This window comes from Coregonus lavaretus, assembly GCF_964263955.1.
Source record: "Coregonus lavaretus genome assembly, chromosome: 7".
In the NCBI taxonomy this organism is placed as follows: Eukaryota; Metazoa; Chordata; class Actinopteri; order Salmoniformes; family Salmonidae; genus Coregonus; species Coregonus lavaretus.
Genome location: NC_139994.1, coordinates 51923304 through 51942113, shown reverse-complemented (window position 1 = coordinate 51942113; position 18810 = coordinate 51923304). Strand labels below are relative to the sequence as shown.

Sequence of the window (18810 nt, the reverse complement as noted above, 5' to 3'; positions counted from 1 at the left end):
AAGCCAGTACATGTCCAGGCCCGTCTGAAGTTTGCTAGAGTGCATTTGGATGATCCAGAAGAGGATTGGGAGAATGTCATATGGTCAGATGAAACCAAAATATAACTTTTTGGTAAAAACTCAACTCGTCGTGTTTGGAGGACAAAGAATGCTGAGTTGCATCCAAAGAACACCATACCTACTGTGAAGCATGGGGGTGGAAACATCATGCTTTGGGGCTGTTTTTCTGCAAAGGGACCAGGACAACTGATCCGTGTAAAGGAAAGAATGAATGGGGCCATGTATCGTGAGATTTTGAGTGAAAACCTCCTTCCATCAGCAAGGGCATTGAAGATGAAACGTGGCTGGGTCTTTCAACATGACAATGATCCCAAACACACTGCCCGGGCAACGAAGGAGTGGCTTCGTAAGAAGCTTTTCAAGGTCCTGGAGTGGCCTAGTCAGTCTCCAGATCTCAACCCCATAGAAAATCTTTGGAGGGAGTTGAAAGTCTGTGTTGCCCAGCGACAGCCCCAAAACATCACTGCTCTAGAGGAGATCTGCATGGAGGAATGGGCCAAAATACCAGCAACAGTGTGTGAAAACCTTGTGAAGACTTACAGAAAACATTTGACCTGTGTCATTGCCAACTAAGGGTATATAACAAAGTATTGAGAAACTTTTGTTATTGACCAAATACTTATTTTCCACCATAATTTGCAAATAAATTCATTAAAAATCCTACAATGTGATTTTCCAGATTTTTTTTTCTCATTTTGTCTGTCATAGTTACAGGCCTCTCTCATCTTTTTAAGTGGGAGAACATGCACAATTGGTGGCTGACTAAATACTTTTTTTCCCCACTGTATGTGTGTTCCTACCCCTATGAGCATCCACACACCATTCACTATTTCTCTCCTGATGTGAGACCGGGTGCGTTCCTCCTACCAGGTTACACTTAAGTAACGGTCCAGGAAAGGTGCGTCAACCTTTCCCCACCAAGGACAGAGATTTTCACACTCACTTGCACTCTCACACTTTCACGCACTTGTCTAAGTTACCTGTAAACTTAACCCCTTCTTGATACACTTCCTCGACACAAGAAAACAGTTTTATACAGGATTTCTATTTATTTAGCCCCCTAGGTGATACACTTCCTCGACACACCTGGACTTCTACCTATCCTACTCTTTCCTAAGTGACCTGTAAATTCTGCCCTCTTTCTCTGATTCACTTCCTCGACACAGAGAAAAAGCGATATTTGTACAGGATTTCGCCTACCTAAGCAGTCCTAAAAAACGATTCACTTCCCCGACACGTTTTAGAGCGGTATCCGTAGGACTTTCTAACATGATATTGTCTGATCGCTCAACCAGATGGACAGCCGCCCGTGCCGAAATGACCCAGACAAAGTGATCAGCAAGATTAATCAAATGAATCGACCGAATCGAACAAATGCATCAGATGAGCAGCCGAGTGACCCCGATGATTGAATGCACGAATTGAGCAATCGAATCAAACAGATCGATCAGACTGTCCAGATGAGCAACCTGAATGAGACAGATGAATCATCCAACTTGACCACAACCAATCAAATCACAATGGATTAAACAGAATGACCAGCAGGACGAACAATTGAATCAAATCATTTGAACAAACGGTTCAGACGAACAACCGAGTGACATCGACGAGTACAAGACGTGTCAAAACAGTCGTTCTAGTCAAACAGATGCAATCACACTGACCAAATGATCAACTCAAACGAGACAGATAACCCACCCCACTCAACCACAATGATTGATCCACACCAACCCAAGCAGACCATCCACCTACCGAGCAGATCTACTTAAACTATTTTCTACTTATTGCAACCCTCGAGGCTTTTCATCATTTTAACATGCATTTTAAATGCAAAAGCTCCCAGTTGCTAATTTTCTGGTTCTTAAATTTGGAGAGACCTACTTGGTATTCTGCAGCTGAGGCCGGGCCACGGATCGAACCACACAAACTTTATACTATATAAGTAAGAACTTGGCTTACCTTTTTTACAAGTGGCCGCTTTGTTTGTATGGTCCGTCCAAGCCGTCTCACAGCCGCAGGTGTTCACCATCTCTGGTCCTTGTTGTCAACTCCTGGCAAAGCACGCTAAATATGTCGTAGAAATATTTGACTCAAAAGTAGTCAACTCAAAAATATCTCTCAAGAAACTGGAGCTTGTGAATCCAAAAATTAGACTTTTATTATCTAATAACAAAAGCCGAGCAGTTCCATGGAATGACTGTCTCTCTTTGGCTTAGCGCTCCCTTTTATACACACACAAATGCACAAACATGCTTACATGGCATATACAGTTACCCCCTTATGGCAAATTCCTAACTTATTTTAGTTCTGCACCACCCTTCTTTTTCAACGTCCAGCTGTCACACAATGTCCACTCCAAAAGGTCATGAATGCTTTTTCTATATGAAGCCTCTCCTTCTATCATTCTATTGGTTGCGTGGCTCAGGCCCCTTCTTAAAAAAGAACTAATGTAAAGCATACTATGTCCATAATAAGTATATAGGTTATAGGTTGAGAGCTTTTGTGAAAGAGCACATACATTCATTTAATAACTCAGTTATATACTGCATGGCTATATTCCTTATTTAAGCATGCATCTGGATTATAAAATATCAAACATGTTTATTATATTTTACCTTTGGCATCTCCCTACATTTGCCTTAATGATACATAAAATATTTCTATACTCCTCAGCTGGCTCGTCAGGTTCCCGTGTCTCAGCTGGCTCAACAGTCTTCCATGCCTCGGCTGGTTTAACAGTCTTCCGTGCCTTGGCTGGTTTAACAGTCTTCCATGCCTCGGCTAGCTCGACAGGTTCCCACGCCTCGGCTGGCTCGACAGGTTCCCGCGCCTCGGCTGGCTCGACAGGTTCCCGCGCATCGTGGGGTAGGGGTACTTTCATGTCTACTCCCGTTCCCCCTCTTCGGCGCTCGAGGTCGCCAGTTGACTGTTCATTACCCACACTTGCCACCATCATTACGCGCGGTATTATATGACTCACCTGGACTCCATCACCTTCCTCATTACCTCCCCTATATATGACACTCCCTTTGGTTCATTCCGTAGGCGTTATTGATTCTGTTCCTGTGTTTCATGTCTGTACGCTACTCATGTTTCTTGTTTTGTTCCGTGTATTATGTATTATTAAATTCACTCCCTGTACTTGCTTACCGACTCCCAGAGTACACGTTACACTAAAAGTCTTATCTTTCAGTAATAGGGTCATAATATTTTGTAACTTAAACCGTTCAAAAGATAGACACATTTGTAGGAAGAAAACTGAAACTGCTCTGTTTATATCAACCGCAATTAGCAGCTACCGGAGGTTACTGAAGTAATCCCAATTCTATGAACAAAGGTTTTGTAAATTGTTTCTTTTGAACCCATTTTTAAATCAGGCGACACTACATGGGGTCGCAAACTCTAGCTTGTAAAACACTGACCTATATGAACCCAACCGAACCCAAACAGCTATCTCCATTTTGATTCAACACAAATATGCTACACTTCTGTTTTTACACTCCATATAAAACATCTGTGTCAATTCTGCTTTCTGTAAATAGACATTGTGGTCCAATACCAACTACCACGCCCCCTACCAATGAAATCCCTGTTGATCTCACTGTGATCTCAGAGTGTATGAAGAGGTGTTGTCTGATTCACAACCAGAATAGATCTACACACATAATGGCCAGAACCTTCCTACAAGCTCTACTGCTCTATGGATTAAGTAAGTAAACTACTTACTGTTAAATTTAACATGGAGACTGAGAGTAAGATTGACTGCATATGTCAAGTATAACCAGAATGTTCAGTGCAGCACTTCTTCCTGATTTCTAACATGTACATGTGATATCAGCGATTATAGTCATTAACTTTGTTCTCTGTGTTTCAGGTTTGGTCTCTGTTTTGGTTTCTCAGTCTCAGACTATGGTGGTCCGTATTGGGGATACCATCACCTTGCAGTGCTCCAATGTTACAACGGCTGTGGGACACACAGCATGGTTCAAGCAAGTCAACGGATCAGAGCCTGTCTGTATCTCATCTATGTACGGCTTTAATTCAACACCTGATCTCCACAATGGATTTCAAAGGAGCCATTTTGAAATATTCAGCAACAACACCACTATCTTTCTCAAAATCACAAAAGTGGAAATAGCCTACTGTGGCATGTATTTCTGTGGATTGTATCCACATAGCCACGTGGTCTTTGTCAATGCAACAGTTCTAAAAATTCAAGGTACGTTATCAACTATTTATCTGGCTTTTGATACATTTGAAAATGTTTATCAACCTATTCAGGAGTTATCATGAAACACAGGCAAACCATTGATGGACATATTTTTTATCATTATTATTTTGAGAAAAAATACTTATTTATTCATAATTATTTCGATGTTATAGGGCACAACAGAGGTGAGGAAATACAGGAGTCATCTAAAGAGAGTGAATTTGTCTTTCTTTCTCATGTAGATAAAACATAATAATAATAATAAACAAATATGCAAAATGTTGAGGTCTGTCATTAAAGGTTCACCAAGTGATTTAATAAAATGTCATCTAACAGGACATTGTAATGGAACTATCAGTCTAGTAGGAGAGGATGGTGATGGAACCATGTACCTCCTTCCCCTGGTTGTGATCCTGGGTGTTGTGACTGATGTTCTACTGATAGTCATCCTCATCCTGGTCCTCAAGATCATACGAGACACAAACAGACAAAACACAGCAGGAGCCCATTTCATGATAATATGGGACCTGTGAACTACACTTCAAATGTGGATGTTCTTCCCATGATATACTGTAAACTGACGATCAGAAGAGTCAATGAGTTCACTAGAATGGAATGATCCGTTAATCCATTCTCTCGTCTCTCTTTTATATCATATTCAGGACCTGATTCTCAAAGACAACCACAAAATGATCAGGTAAATACTGTATCATTAAATACTGAAATATAAGCAATTCAGAAACTGTGAAAATTACAACTTTGGTCTTTGTCATGATGTTTGCAAATCTACAGAACCAAGATCCAGATGAATTATGCCGCCCTGAATTTCAGCTCCAAGAAGAGGAAGATGGCGAAGAGAGAATGAGCTGGACCCCCATGTAGTGTATGCCGCTTTAAGATGACAAAGTGGAGGAGGATGGAAGAGGAGGAAAATTGGTTGGCCATATCTTTGAATACAAGTTTAAATCTAGCTCTATTGTATCTGTGTAGTTAAATTAAATCTATTGAAATGTCAATCAGTAAATATCTCTGTAGTGTTTTTGAGTTGTACAGCAGGGCCACTGTACCTCTCAGTTAGGCCACACAGCTCAGTGGTACAGGGTGTGGTTAGAGAGGAGGAGTTAGAAGTAAAAACACAACTGTTTAATTGCCGCAGAGGAGTAGTTGCCTCTTTTGGCCTCTCTTAATTTAGATCTCTGTTGTGTGTGTTAGTGATTTGGTAAATTTTTTATAGGATGACCCTGAGGGGCAAAGTACCCAGCAGTAGACAATTGCATTGTATTGATCACTTATAAAGACAAAGAGTTAAACCAAAATAGCCTTTGTCATGATGTTATTCGCCCCTTAGTATTTCCTATCTTGGCTTTGCACTGATCAAAGCCCCCTATTCCGAGAAGGAGAATATGATTGGGGTCTGAGGTAGAGGAGGAGCGAGTGAGGTTATGCATCACTTCCTGTGGTGTGAGTGACAGGAAGGAGCAGCTAAGTGTAGAGTGAAACCTGCTGAGGTGAACATCACTGGGTCTCTCATAGACTAACACTGGGGGATGAAATGTACCCTATGCTCTCTCTCTCTCTCTCTCTCTCTCTCTCTCTCTCTCTCTCTCTCTCTCTCTCTCTCTCTCTCTCTCTCTCTCTCTCTCTCTCTCTCTCGCTCTCTCGCTCTCTCTCTCTCTCAGTATTTCTCACCAGATTTCCAGTCCACCTGCCAACAGATAATATGGGCAAAATATTTGTGTGTAAGAGTAAATGCCTGGGTGAGGGCATGGGGGGGAGGGGGTACTATTCACACCTCTCTTCAACTGTTCATCTGGACGGTAAACACCATACCCCTGCCCTTCAGTTAGATGTGCAAATAATGTCAAGAACACAAACAACAAGCTAAATGCATTTTACAAACCCTAAACTGTGCAGGGTTTCTTAAACTATGGGTCCAAAGTTATGAGAATACATCTATAATCACACACTAGTTCTTCTTACTTTGGGTCATTGGGGGTCGATTTTGGTCACGGGAGGAGAGTCAATTTCTCAGTTGGGTCTCGAGTTGAAAACGTTGAAGAACCCTAAAGCGTTCAACAAGAGGACAAAGTGCAGATAAGGATTGAACAAAGGTTTAAAATTAGTCCAACAAAAACACATATTATTCAATGGTATTGCTGTTAAAACTAATATTAGTATTAATGTTGGAGGCTTATGATGAAAACCAAGAGCCAGAAATGCAGCTTTTATGCAGTGGTGGGTAAATTTACATTATGGATTACTTTAACCCTTGGGCTGGGCTGGGTTGGGGTTGTTAGTGTTAACAGCACTAGAGATCATTCACTGTTTCCTGTCCAAACATCAAAAGAGAAATCATTTCAGTAAATGTTTCATTTCTCTCAAAAAATAAACAGACGTATCAAGCCAATATTTGATTGTCTTGATCCAGTGACTCTGAATTGCTTTATAATGCCTTCTTAAAAAGTCGTTCCCGGGAAGCTCAAACTATGGTAAGCTAGAGGACACACTTCTAAGATTGTATTCAGCCAATAAAATCTTGTTTTAGTGTTCCCTCCTACTGTATGACGGCTACATGTAAAGTGCCTTCATATATAAGGTGCATATAAAGTGCTCCACTGTCAGAACCACACACTATACAGTGCAGAAGGGACTGATGTTACAATGATGAATAGAGAGGTATTTTTGTTTTACATCAACTTGGGTGAGTGTAAGACATTTTAATTGAATTCCTTTTTAATAATTTGTAGTATGTAGTTTGAATATAAGTGAAGTGGGATATTCTGTGTGTAATGTGTAGAAATGGTTTATCCATGTCTTTGTCTTTGATCCATTTTGTTTGTTTGCTTTGACAGTTTGTGCTTTTACCAAACCAAACGTAATCCAACCAGACCCTGTGATGGTTACTGAGCTGGGAGGCACTGTGACTCTCACTTGCTTTTGTCCCAACGTGTCTGTGACCAGGTTTGATTGGTTCAAGCAGAGTTTTGGACAGAAACCCCTCCGCATGGCATCATCTCTTTATGTGGGTCAAGACAGTTATTATTCCAACAACTTTATCAAGGACTTTCCTGAGACCAAACGTTTGGGTGTGAGGAGAGGAGTCTACAGCTATAACTTGACCATATCCAAGACAGAGCCAGGGGACTCAGCTACATACTATTGTTCCATTACAGCCATCTATGAGCAAACATTTGGAGAGGGAACTGTTTTAATTGTCAAAGGTAACACAATGTCTTTCTTCAATTTCAAATTGTGTGGCCCTGTATGTTGATATGTTCGTTCAACTGCTTCATCAAATGCTAGTGATGATTACATGGCTTTTCATGTTTTTCACCCACTTAGTCTTACTTGAGTGACTCACTCTCTTCAGGTTCAGAGTCCAACAGCATGTCTGTGCTCCAGCAGCCTGTGTCTGAGTCAGTCCAGCCAGGAGACTCTGTGACTCTGAACTGTACAATACACACTGAGACCTGTGTAGGAGAACACAGTGTCTATTGGTTCAGACATGGCTCAGGAGAATCCCGTCCAGGAATCATTTACACCCATGGAAACAGTCTTGATCAGTGTGAGAAGTTCCCTAACGCTGGGTCTCCTACACAGAGCTGTGTCTACAACCTCCCCAAGAGGAACCTCAGCCTCTCTGATGCTGGGACTTACTACTGTGCTGTGGCCTCATGTGGAGTGATACTGTTTGGGAACGGGACCAAGCTGGACATTGACCGTAAGTGATACTTCTGACATTCTGTTATATTATAATCTATATAATCAATGTTATTTAGGTTGCAGGCAAGGTATCATTCATATACTTTTGTTTTTCTTTATCATTCAGATATCTTTGTATCTGAGAGAAGAAAGTATGACTCTCAGATCAGGCCGAGTCTTGTTGGTGTCTTAAACATTGTCATGGCTTTATCCCTCAGTGTCTCAGTGTCTCTATCCCTATTTGATATTTCACAGATGGTTGTAAGGAGGACCATCTTCTGTTCATGTCCTTCCTGGGCGTAGCGTTGGGTCTGTGTGTCATCCTCATCATTGTCCTTACTTGCGTTCTGTACAAGATGAGCAAGTGCACAGGTAAGCAATATTATTGTGCAAGATACAGTATGCTTATCAATTGTTGGTGCAGTTACATTATTTGACATGTTTTGGTTAAAATTGGTCATAAAGGCTCTCCATTGTTTGGTGATGATTATTATATTGATTAATGTGTTTTATTAAAAGGAACGCAACCTCAGCCAAGTGCTCCTGCAGTCCCCAGTCATCATAACCAGGTAACCTGACCTAACACTTTTTTAGCTGTTGCTGAATCAATGTATTTTTCCTTCAATCAAAATATGAAAATATGTGTTTTATTAGAAGGATTGTTTCACTATACCGCAATATTTAGTCTGATACCAAATATTTGGATTGACATTTTTGCTATTCCTCTCAGGATCAAGAGCCTGATACTCTCCATTACGCCGCTCTGAACGTCGTCCACCAGAAACTGAAGGCCGGGAGACAGAGGAACGCCATGGAGAGAGACACTGTGTACTCTGGGGTGAGACGCCAAAACATGGACTGAAATGTCAACTTTTCCTCTTTAATAACTTGCATTGATTTTGGGTGTTCTACACTGTATGTATGTATGACTGTGGCTTTTTCATTGTAAGATACAATTACTTGTATTTTGTAAACCTCCTTTTTACATTGATACTTTTGTTCAATTTGGAACAAATAAAACATTCAAATGCTTTCATATACAGGTATTGTTTGATTTTCATTCATTTTTTGTCCTTACATTTCTACAACACTTTCACCCACATATTCACTGTGCAACAACCATATCAAGCCTATGCTCAATGTAAAAAATATGGTTGGCTGCATAATAACTGTAAATATGTATCTATTGCTGGTGTTTTAGCCTGTCAAGGTGTCTTATTTTAGCTGTATCCTTTTTCACAGCTCTCTGTGGTGTCATGACTGCCCTAAATAGATTTTCCACTCATGTAAACTCAACTCTAACCCCCAGCAATGACCGTCAGTCCTCACCACACTCTCTTTTCACACACCATCAAAACCACAAACATCCATGTCACTGAGAGCACAACTCTCTCTCTCTCCATAAGAAAAGACTGAACTAAAAATAAACTTCTTATCTGAATATACTTTGAACAGAATTGATATGGTTGAATGACTGATTTTCAATATGACAATGTTCACATAGTAACTGAGCAGTTTTCACAAACTATTGACAAAATGTGAATATGTATAAGTGCACCTTGCAGGACTGCAATCCATTTGTCTTTCAACAGGGAGCAGCAGTGTACATGGAAGTCCCCATAACTGCCTCAACAGTAGAGTTGGCAGCAACATGTAGTTGTCAAAATGTTCAAAATGTTCACTAATTTGATGAAGTATCATAGACAACTTGCCTTCCTGTGATAGTTCATGTGTCTAGCCGAAATAGCAGTCAAACAAATGCCAAAAAAGACAATGTGTGGCTATGAAGAATCTATAACAAGGTAATATAGTTATTAAATGCTTATTACACATCTATAACATGTTAGAAATAATTTCCAGTTGCTTTAAGTAGCAACCACCTAAAAAGCCAGGCAGTCATCATCACTGGATCATTACTACTAACCTCAACATAGTTATAATAAAGTGTAACTTAGTAACAAGGAGCAACAATCACTCAAAATGAAACAGGACAGAGTGATCTGTATGATGAAGACAATGACTCATGTGTTTGAGTGTGTAGTTTTGTAATTGAGTTCCAGATAGTCTTTGCATAAGTAAACCTTTTTTTCAAGTCATATCTCCTCTGAAATGTCTTGACCTTCTTTTAGATGTGTTGATAACATGACTCTCCCATCCACCCACACACATCTAACAAGTTCACAGGTACTTGCGATCTGCTCGAGGCCATATCTAGGCGTTGGTCAGGCCTGCTGGCATTGCACACACAGGACCCTCCTATCTGCTCTCTGTGTCTCTGTGGTTTTCAGCAGGATGTCTATCTGGTGTCAGTCTGTTGTTTTCACATTTGTTAATGTTGTTCATTTTCCTACTGAAAGCTAGCAGTCACAGCAAACCGGTTCTTTATCAACTTACTCGGATGTACATAGTTATCTGAAATCAGTTACAAACCACAAAGAACTGCTAATGAACTCCATGTGATCTCTCCGAGTTAAGCATCTTATGTTGTGTAATACAGAACCATCTATTCTATATCTATGGGCTCAGGGGGAGGGGCCATTTTATGATGATGTCATGGGAGAACTAGTACATTCTCAATCAGACAAGTGTTCTAGGACTACTGCAGGGTTCCAATAGAGACCAATAGAGGAGGATCCTCCTTCTGATAGATTGCCTCCTATGAGAACCTCACTAACCAGAGAGTGATGCAGACTGGATAAAGTGTGTCATGTGTATTGGTTATGTTTTTATTTATTTTTATTTATCTCACCTTTATTTAACCAGGTAAACCAGTTGAGAACAAGTTCTCATTTACAACTGCAACCTGGCCAAGATAAAGCAAAGCAGTGCGATAAAAACAACAACACAGAGTTACATATGGGGTAAAACAACACATAAAGTCAAAAATACAACAGAAAATATATATACAGTGTGTGCAAATGTATCAAGTTATGGAGGTAAGGCAATAAATAGGCTATAGTGCAAAATAATTACAATTAGTATTAACACTGGAATGATAGATGTGCAAGAGGTGATGTGTGAATAGAGATACTGGGGTGCAAATGAGCAAAATAAATAACTATATGGGGATGAGGTAGTTGGGTGGGCTAATTTCAGATGGGCTGTGTACAGGTGCAGTGATCGGTAAGGTGCTCTGACAACTGATGCTTAAAGTTAGTGAGGGAGATAAGAGTCTCCAGCTTCAGAGATTTTTGCAGTTCGTTCCAGTCATTGGCAGCAGAGAACTGGAAAGAATGGCGGCCAAAGGAGGTGTTGGCTTTGGGGATGACCAGTGAGATATACCTGCTGGAGCGCATACTACGGGTGGGCATTGCTATGGTGACCAATGAGCTAAGATAAGGTGGGGATTTGCCTATCAGTGATTTATAGATGGCCTGGAGCCAGTGGGTTTGGCGACGAATATGTAGTGAGGACCAGCCAACAAGAGTGTACAGGTCACAGTGGTGGGTAGTATATGGGGCTTTGGTGACAAAACGGATGGCACTGTGATAGACTACATCCAATTTGCTGAGTAGAGTGTTGGAGGCTATTTTGTAAATGACATCGCCGAAGTCAAGGATCGGCAGGATAGTCAGTTTTACGAGGGCATGTTTGGCAGCATGAGTGAAGGAGGCTTTGTTGCGAAATGGGAAGCCGATTCTAGATTTAACTTTGGATTGGAGATGCTTAATGTGAGTCTGGAAGGAGAGTTTACAGTCTAACCAGACACCTAGGTATTTGTAGTTGTCCACATACTCTAGGTCAGACCCGTCGAGAGTAGTGATTCTAGTCGGGTGGGCGGGTGCCAGCAGCGTTCGATTGAAGAGCATGCATTTAGTTTTACTTGTGTTTAAGAGCAGTTGGAGGCTACGGAAGGAGTGTTGTATGGCATTGAATCTCGTTTGGAGGTTTGTTAACACAGTGTCCAATGAAGGGCCAGATGTATACAAAATGGTGTCGTATGCGTAGAGGTGGATCTGAGAATCACCAGCAGCAAGAGCGACATCATTGATATACACAGAGAAAAGAGTCGGCCCGAGAATTGAACCATGTGGCACCCCCATAGAGACTGTCATAGGTCCAGACAACAGGCCCTCCGATTTGACACATTGAACTCTATCTGAGAAGTAGTTGGTGAACCAGGCGAGGCAGTCTTTGAGAAACCAAGGCTATTTAGTCTGCCAATAAGAATGCGGTGGTTGACAGAGTCGAAAGCCTTGGCCAGGTCGATGAAGATGGCTGCACAGTACTGTCTATTATCGATTGCGGTTATAATATCGTTTAGGACCTTGAGCATGGCTGAGGTGCACCCATGACCAACTCGGAAACCGGATTGCATAGCGGAGAAGGTACGGTGTGATTCGAAATGGACGGTGATCTGTTTGTTAATTTTGCTTTCAAAAACGTTCGAAAGGCAGGGCAGGATGGATATAGGTCTGTAACAGTTTGGATCTAGAGTGTCACCCCCTTTGAAGAGGGGGATGACCGCGGCAGCTTTCCAATCTCTGGGGATCTTAGACGTTACGAAAGAGAGGTTGAACAGGCTGGGGGGTCCAATCAGTCATGCAGTCTCAGCTGTTACACTTCAGTTAGTGCATGTTTATGTGAATGATAGGGAATGAGACCGACATATATTTTACTTCTTTCATTCTATCGTTGTTTATCCCATATACACTTCCACAGCTCTACCCCTTTTCACCCTTATACATTTACATGTTAGTCATTTAGAAGATGCTCTTATCCAGAGCAACTTAACGGAGCAAGTAGGGTTAAGTGCCTTGCGCAAGGCCACATCCATTGATTTTTCACCTAGTCGGCTCGGGGATACGAACCAGCGACCTTTCGGTTACTGTCCCAATGCTCTTAACTGCAAGACAAGACATGTTCAATGTATAACAACCTTCCTATGGGTCATCTGGAGTACTGTAACCACTGAATGACCTGTTCAAAATAATTATAGTTTTCTTTCAAATAATGGTGTTCTGCAATGGATGCAAGAAAAATCAAGTGTAACTAAAGTAAGTATGAGAAAACAAATAGTCTACTATTTTGACCCAGTGTTCTCCAGAGAGGTGAGAAAAAAATAGTCTACTATTTTGACCCAGTGTTCTCCAGAGAGGTGAGAAACTAATAGTCTACTATTTTGACCCAGTGTTCTCCAGAGAGGTGAGAAAACTAATAGTCTACTATTTTGACCCAGTGTTCTCCAAAGAGGTGAGAAAACAAATAGTCTACTATTTTGACCCAGTGTTCTCCAGAGATGTGAGAAAACTAATAGTCTACTATTTTGACCCAGTGTTCTCCAGAGAGGTGAGAAAACGAATAGTCTACTATTTTGACCCAGGGTTCTCCAGAGAGGTGAGAAAACTAATAGTCTACTATTTTGACCCAGTGTTCTCCAGAGGGGTGAGAAAACTAATAGTCTACTATTTTGACCCAGGGTTCTCCAGAGAGGTGAGAAAACTAATAGTCTACTATTTTGACCCAGTGTTCTCCAGAGAGGTGAGAAAACTAATAGTCTACTATTTTGACCCAGGGTTCTCCAGAGAGGTGAGAAAACTAATAGTCTGCTATTTTGACCCAGTGTTCTCCAGAGAGGTGAGAAAACTAATAGTCTACTATTTTGACCCAGTGTTCTCCAGAGAGGTAAGAAAACAAATAGTCTACTATTTTGACCCAGTGTTCTCCAGAGAGGTGAGAAAAAAATAGTCTACTATTTTGACCCAGTGTTCTCCAGAGAGGTGAGAAACTAATAGTCTACTATTTTGACCCAGTGTTCTCCAGAGAGGTGAGAAAACTAATAGTCTACTATTTTGACCCAGTGTTCTCCAAAGAGGTGAGAAAACAAATAGTCTACTATTTTGACCCAGTGTTCTCCAGAGATGTGAGAAAACTAATAGTCTACTATTTTGACCCAGTGTTCTCCAGAGAGGTGAGAAAACGAATAGTCTACTATTTTGACCCAGGGTTCTCCAGAGAGGTGAGAAAACTAATAGTCTACTATTTTGACCCAGTGTTCTCCAGAGGGGTGAGAAAACTAATAGTCTACTATTTTGACCCAGGGTTCTCCAGAGAGGTGAGAAAACTAATAGTCTACTATTTTGACCCAGTGTTCTCCAGAGAGGTGAGAAAACTAATAGTCTACTATTTTGACCCAGGGTTCTCCAGAGAGGTGAGAAAACTAATAGTCTGCTATTTTGACCCAGTGTTCTCCAGAGAGGTGAGAAAACTAATAGTCTACTATTTTGACCCAGTGTTCTCCAGAGAGGTAAGAAAACAAATAGTCTACTATTTTGACCCAGTGTTCTCCAGAGAGGTGAGAAAACTAATAGTCTACTATTTTGACCCAGTGTTCTCCAGAGAGGTGAGAAAACTAATAGTCTACTATTTTGACCCAGTGTTCTCCAGAGAGGTGAGAAAACAAATAGTCTGCTATTTTGACCCAGTGTTCTCCAGAGATGTGAGAAAACTAATAGTCTACTATTTTGACCCAGTGTTCTCCAGAGAGGTGAGAAAACTAATAGTCTACTATTTTGACCCAGGGCTCTCCAGAGAGGTGAGAAAACTAATAGTCTACTATTTTGACCCAGTGTTCTCCAGAGGGGTGAGAAAACTAATAGTCTACTATTTTGACCCAGGGTTCTCCAGAGAGGTGAGAAAACTAATAGTCTACTATTTTGACCCAGTGTTCTCCAGAGAGGTGAGAAAACTAATAGTCTACTATTTTGACCCAGGGTTCTCCAGAGAGTTGAGGAAACTAATAGTCTGCTATTTTGACCCAGTGTTCTCCAGAGAGGTGAGAAAACTAATAGTCTACTATTTTGACCCAGTGTTCTCCAGAGAGGTGAGAAAACTAATAGTCTACTATTTTGACCCAGTGTTCTCCAGAGAGGTGAGAAAACTAATAGTCTACTATTTTGACCCAGTGTTCTCCAGAGAGGTGAGAAAACTAATAGTCTACTATTTTGACCCAGTGTTCTCCAGAGAGGTGAGAAAACAAATAGTCTACTATTTTGACCCAGTGTTCTCCAGAGAGGTGACAAAACAAATAGTCTACTATTTTGACCCAGTGTTCTCCAGAGAGGTGAGAAAACTAATAGTCTACTATTTTGACCCAGGGTTCTCCAGAGAGGTGAGAAAACTAATAGTCTACTATTTTGACCCAGTGTTCTCCAGAGAGGTGAGAAAACTAATAGTCTACTATTTTGACCCAGGGTTCTCCAGAGAGGTGAGAAAACCACAAACCACCAAACAATTAAAACCTTCAAGACAATGACTTGCATTCTACAGCATCCTGTGTCTCAGTGAGTCCAGCCAGTAGACTGTGTGACTCTGTAGGGTGCAATAGACCACAAGACCATGGTCGTCTGAATCAGGCGGTAACAAAGAAGATTGGTTCCAGTTCAACCAATCACCCATTAGCCCATTGTTGAAGTGTTGTACACATGGGTAGACTTTCTCCACCCAAGACGGTATATTCAAAGATGGTGTCACTGTTTATAATATTTCTAATTCTCAAACAAATTTGTAAGATATATAACTTTACCAAGGACTTCAATGGGACTAAACGTCTGAGTGTGAAGAGAGAACATCTCCAAGACCCAGTTAGGGGACTCAGCTACATACTACTGCGGTGCTATTGAAGTGGGCAAAGTCAAATTTGGAGAAGGGGCTGTTTTGATTGTAAAGGTAACCTGACTTAGCTTTTTATTTGGGATTTTCATTTTGCATCCATGAAATTCTAAATATAAGAAATTGTCGAAAAATAAATCTAGTAGGCCAAAACAATTGACACAACATGATCTTAATCTGTCACTCCTTTCAGATTTAGAGTCCAACAGCATGTCTGTTGCACAGTAGCCTTTGTCTGAGTCAGTCCTCCCAGGAGACTCTGTGACTCTAAACTGTACAATACACACTGAGACCTGTGCAGGAGAACACAGTGTCTATTGGTTCAGACATGGCTCAGGAGAATCCTGCTCAGGAATCATTTACACCCATGGAGACAGGCGTGATCAGTGTGAGAAGAGCCCTGAGTCTGGGTCTCCTACACAGATCTTCGTCTACAACCTCCCCAAGAAGATCCTCAGCCTCTCTGATGCTGGGACTTAGCATTGTGCTGTGGCCTCATGTGGGGAGATACTGTTTGGGAACGGGACCAACCTAGATGTTGAGTGTGGTCACTCTGACGATCCACAAATGAGAATCCTGGTCCTTCTCTCCATCATAAGAACTGGAGTTCTCCTCTGCTGTCTGACCTTCTTCATCATCATCCATACCACCAGGAAACAGAAATCTAAGACATATTTCGATAGACTTTGGTTTTGCAGTAAATGTTGGAAATATCATCACTATGTTTTGGGAATGAGTATTTATTGAGATTACTGAGTTGTTTCATATTGCATTTTTTTAATGAATGGCCTGTGACCTTGTATAAAAAGTTGTATGTCAGTTGATAAAATTGCTCTCCTGAAATCTCTGTATATGTTGCTTCTTTTAGCATCAATAAATATCAATTTAAACAACTGCTACTGACTAAAATAGACTTGTTCCTTCTCTTGTGTTCTGTACATAGAGTATGTCTGTATGCATGTGTGCAGAGGGCTTCTGCAGACCCAACCTACTGATAAATGCTAAACCCACCCATGCTTGCACCCACACAGTGAGATGTTCACAGGTACCTGTACAGTGTGGTCTGCTGTGAGCACAAAACAAGGCCGTCTCTATGCTTTGGACAGGCCTGCTGGCCTTTTACATACCCTGCGTCTCTATGTGGTTTTCAGCAGGATGTCTATGTGGTGTCACTCTGTTTTCTCTCATTCTTTCATTGTTGTTCACAACCAAGACAATTAGCAACGCAGTCCACTTATATACTGTATGCCATGTAGCCTGTATCTTGTCACAAGATCATAGGTTTAATTAGTTCAAACTACAATCATTTGTTTACAGAGTTTAAAGTAGAACTTGTATCAATGTATGCTAGGCTACAGCCAAGAGGCCTACCCGACGAGGTACACCCCTACTAACCGCTCAACTAGTAGCCTACACTTGAGTTAGTACATGAATGACAGGGATAAGACTGACTTTCACTCTGTAGGTGTTTCCCCCACATACCCTCACAGTAATGCTCCACCCTTGTTCACCCCACATATCAGGATATGTTCTATGTATAACAGTCCTCCTATAGGTCATCAGGAGTACTGTCTGTAACTGTTGCATGGGGTGGAGGTACATTTATCTAAGGCACACAACTGAGTTTGACACCAAGAGCATACAGGTACATGTATGTGTAATGTATGCTTGAAAATGTACTGCATACTTACCAGATATCATTATAATTTTAACCCACTTTACTGAAGGATATTAACAAATTATTTTTACACACTGCCTCAGCATTAGACATCTTTGATTCAGCTGGTACCTAAATAGCAAGCTATACATTGTATGTAAAAATAATCAATTATCATCTAGACACCACAAAGTGTGTATGCTTCATCCACCCTCTAGAAAATATCCTATACAGTAAACATTGGTTGACTTTGCATGCATTATATGAGTGATTTTCAGTTACGAAGACCATGGTGGGCTGAATAAGGTGTTAACAAAAATGACGCGTCCAGTTCGACCAATCACCAATAACACCATAGTTGAAGTGTTGTCTACATGGAGGACTTTTTCCACTCAAGACACAGGTTGTGAAGAGGACAACTTCAAAGATGATCACACTGTGTCTGTTACTGGCACTTCTTGTAGAGATGGGTAAGTCCAACTTTTATATTTCTCTGCTTAAGGGATGTACGCTAAGTTACTATATTGATGCAATTCATAGATTTATATTTTTTGTATATAAAGGACTTGTGTAAGTAATGGATGATGTCTCTGTGTGTATTCTAGCTGCTGCACAATCCTCTGAAATTCATCTTGTTACAGCCAATGTTGGAGAGACAGTGACTTTGCAATGCTTCTATGGCAACCTGGCACTGTACTTTATGTGGTACAAGCAAACAATGGGTGACAATCCTCAAATCGTATCAACCTTTTACAAGTATAACAAGAATGCAACATTTTACCATTAATTTAAGAGTAACCCTCGCTTCTCAGTGCAAAGCGGTGAAGGAATGAATCACCTAAAATAATAATAAAATAATAAATAATTAATCATTTAGCAGACGCTCTTATCCAGAGCGACTAAAGATCTCAGACGTTCAGCTCTCTGATTCAGCCACATATTACTGTGGGAACTCTTATGCCAACCAGGTGGAGTTTGGAGAAGGAGCCATTCTGATTGTGAAAGGTACAACATCTTAATTTAGAATGAAAGGAAATAGTAACTAATGTTCTGCAACTATAATCTTGAGTGCTTTTTCCACATTACGTTTTGGATACAATGGCTTAATTATGCTGTATTTGCATCATCAGATATTACTGTGTATTTTTTCAACATTGTTAAGTTGGGACACAACATAGGGAACATATTTACTGACTTATAAACCCTCTTGTCAGGATCAGGGTCCAGAAACATGTCTGTGCTCCAGCAGCCTGTGTTTGAGTCAGTCCAGCCAGGAGACTCTGTGACTCTGAACTGTACAAACACATTGAGACCTGTGTAGGACAACACAGTGTCTATTGGTTCAGACATGGCTCAGGAGAATCCCATCCAGGAATCATTTACACCCATGGAAACAGGAGTGATCAGTGTGAGAAGAGCTCTGATGCTGGGTCTCCTACACAGAGCTGTGTCTACAACCTCCCCAAGAGGAACCTCAGCCTCTCTGATGCTGGGACTTACTACTGTGCTGTGGCCTCATGTGGGGAGATACTTTTTGGGAACGGGACCAAGCTGGACATTCAAGGTAAAA

The 18810-nt window shown here is 41.0% G+C and overlaps 1 protein-coding gene and 1 pseudogene across 2 annotated transcripts in view; both read left to right on the top strand.

Moving 5' to 3' along the window:
• Nucleotides 1-6934: 6934 nt before the first annotated feature.
• Nucleotides 6935-16063, top strand: LOC311132578 (uncharacterized protein; the record flags this gene model as incomplete). Its single annotated transcript, XM_084165836.1, has 5 exons — nucleotides 6935-6971; nucleotides 7123-7491; nucleotides 7641-7991; nucleotides 8228-8344; nucleotides 15885-16063. The coding sequence occupies 5 exons, from the start codon at nucleotides 6935-6937 to the stop codon at nucleotides 16061-16063; spliced, it is 1053 nt and encodes a 350-aa protein (XP_084021962.1).
• Nucleotides 16064-17706: 1643 nt separating this feature from the next.
• Nucleotides 17707-18810, top strand: part of LOC311132577 — a 60701-nt pseudogene continuing 59597 nt past the window's right edge. The window contains exons 1-3 of the transcript in view: nucleotides 17707-17710; nucleotides 18135-18245; nucleotides 18455-18522. The product of the transcript in view is annotated as an uncharacterized misc_RNA (transcript). The remainder of the gene's footprint in view (nucleotides 17711-18134; nucleotides 18246-18454; nucleotides 18523-18810) is intronic.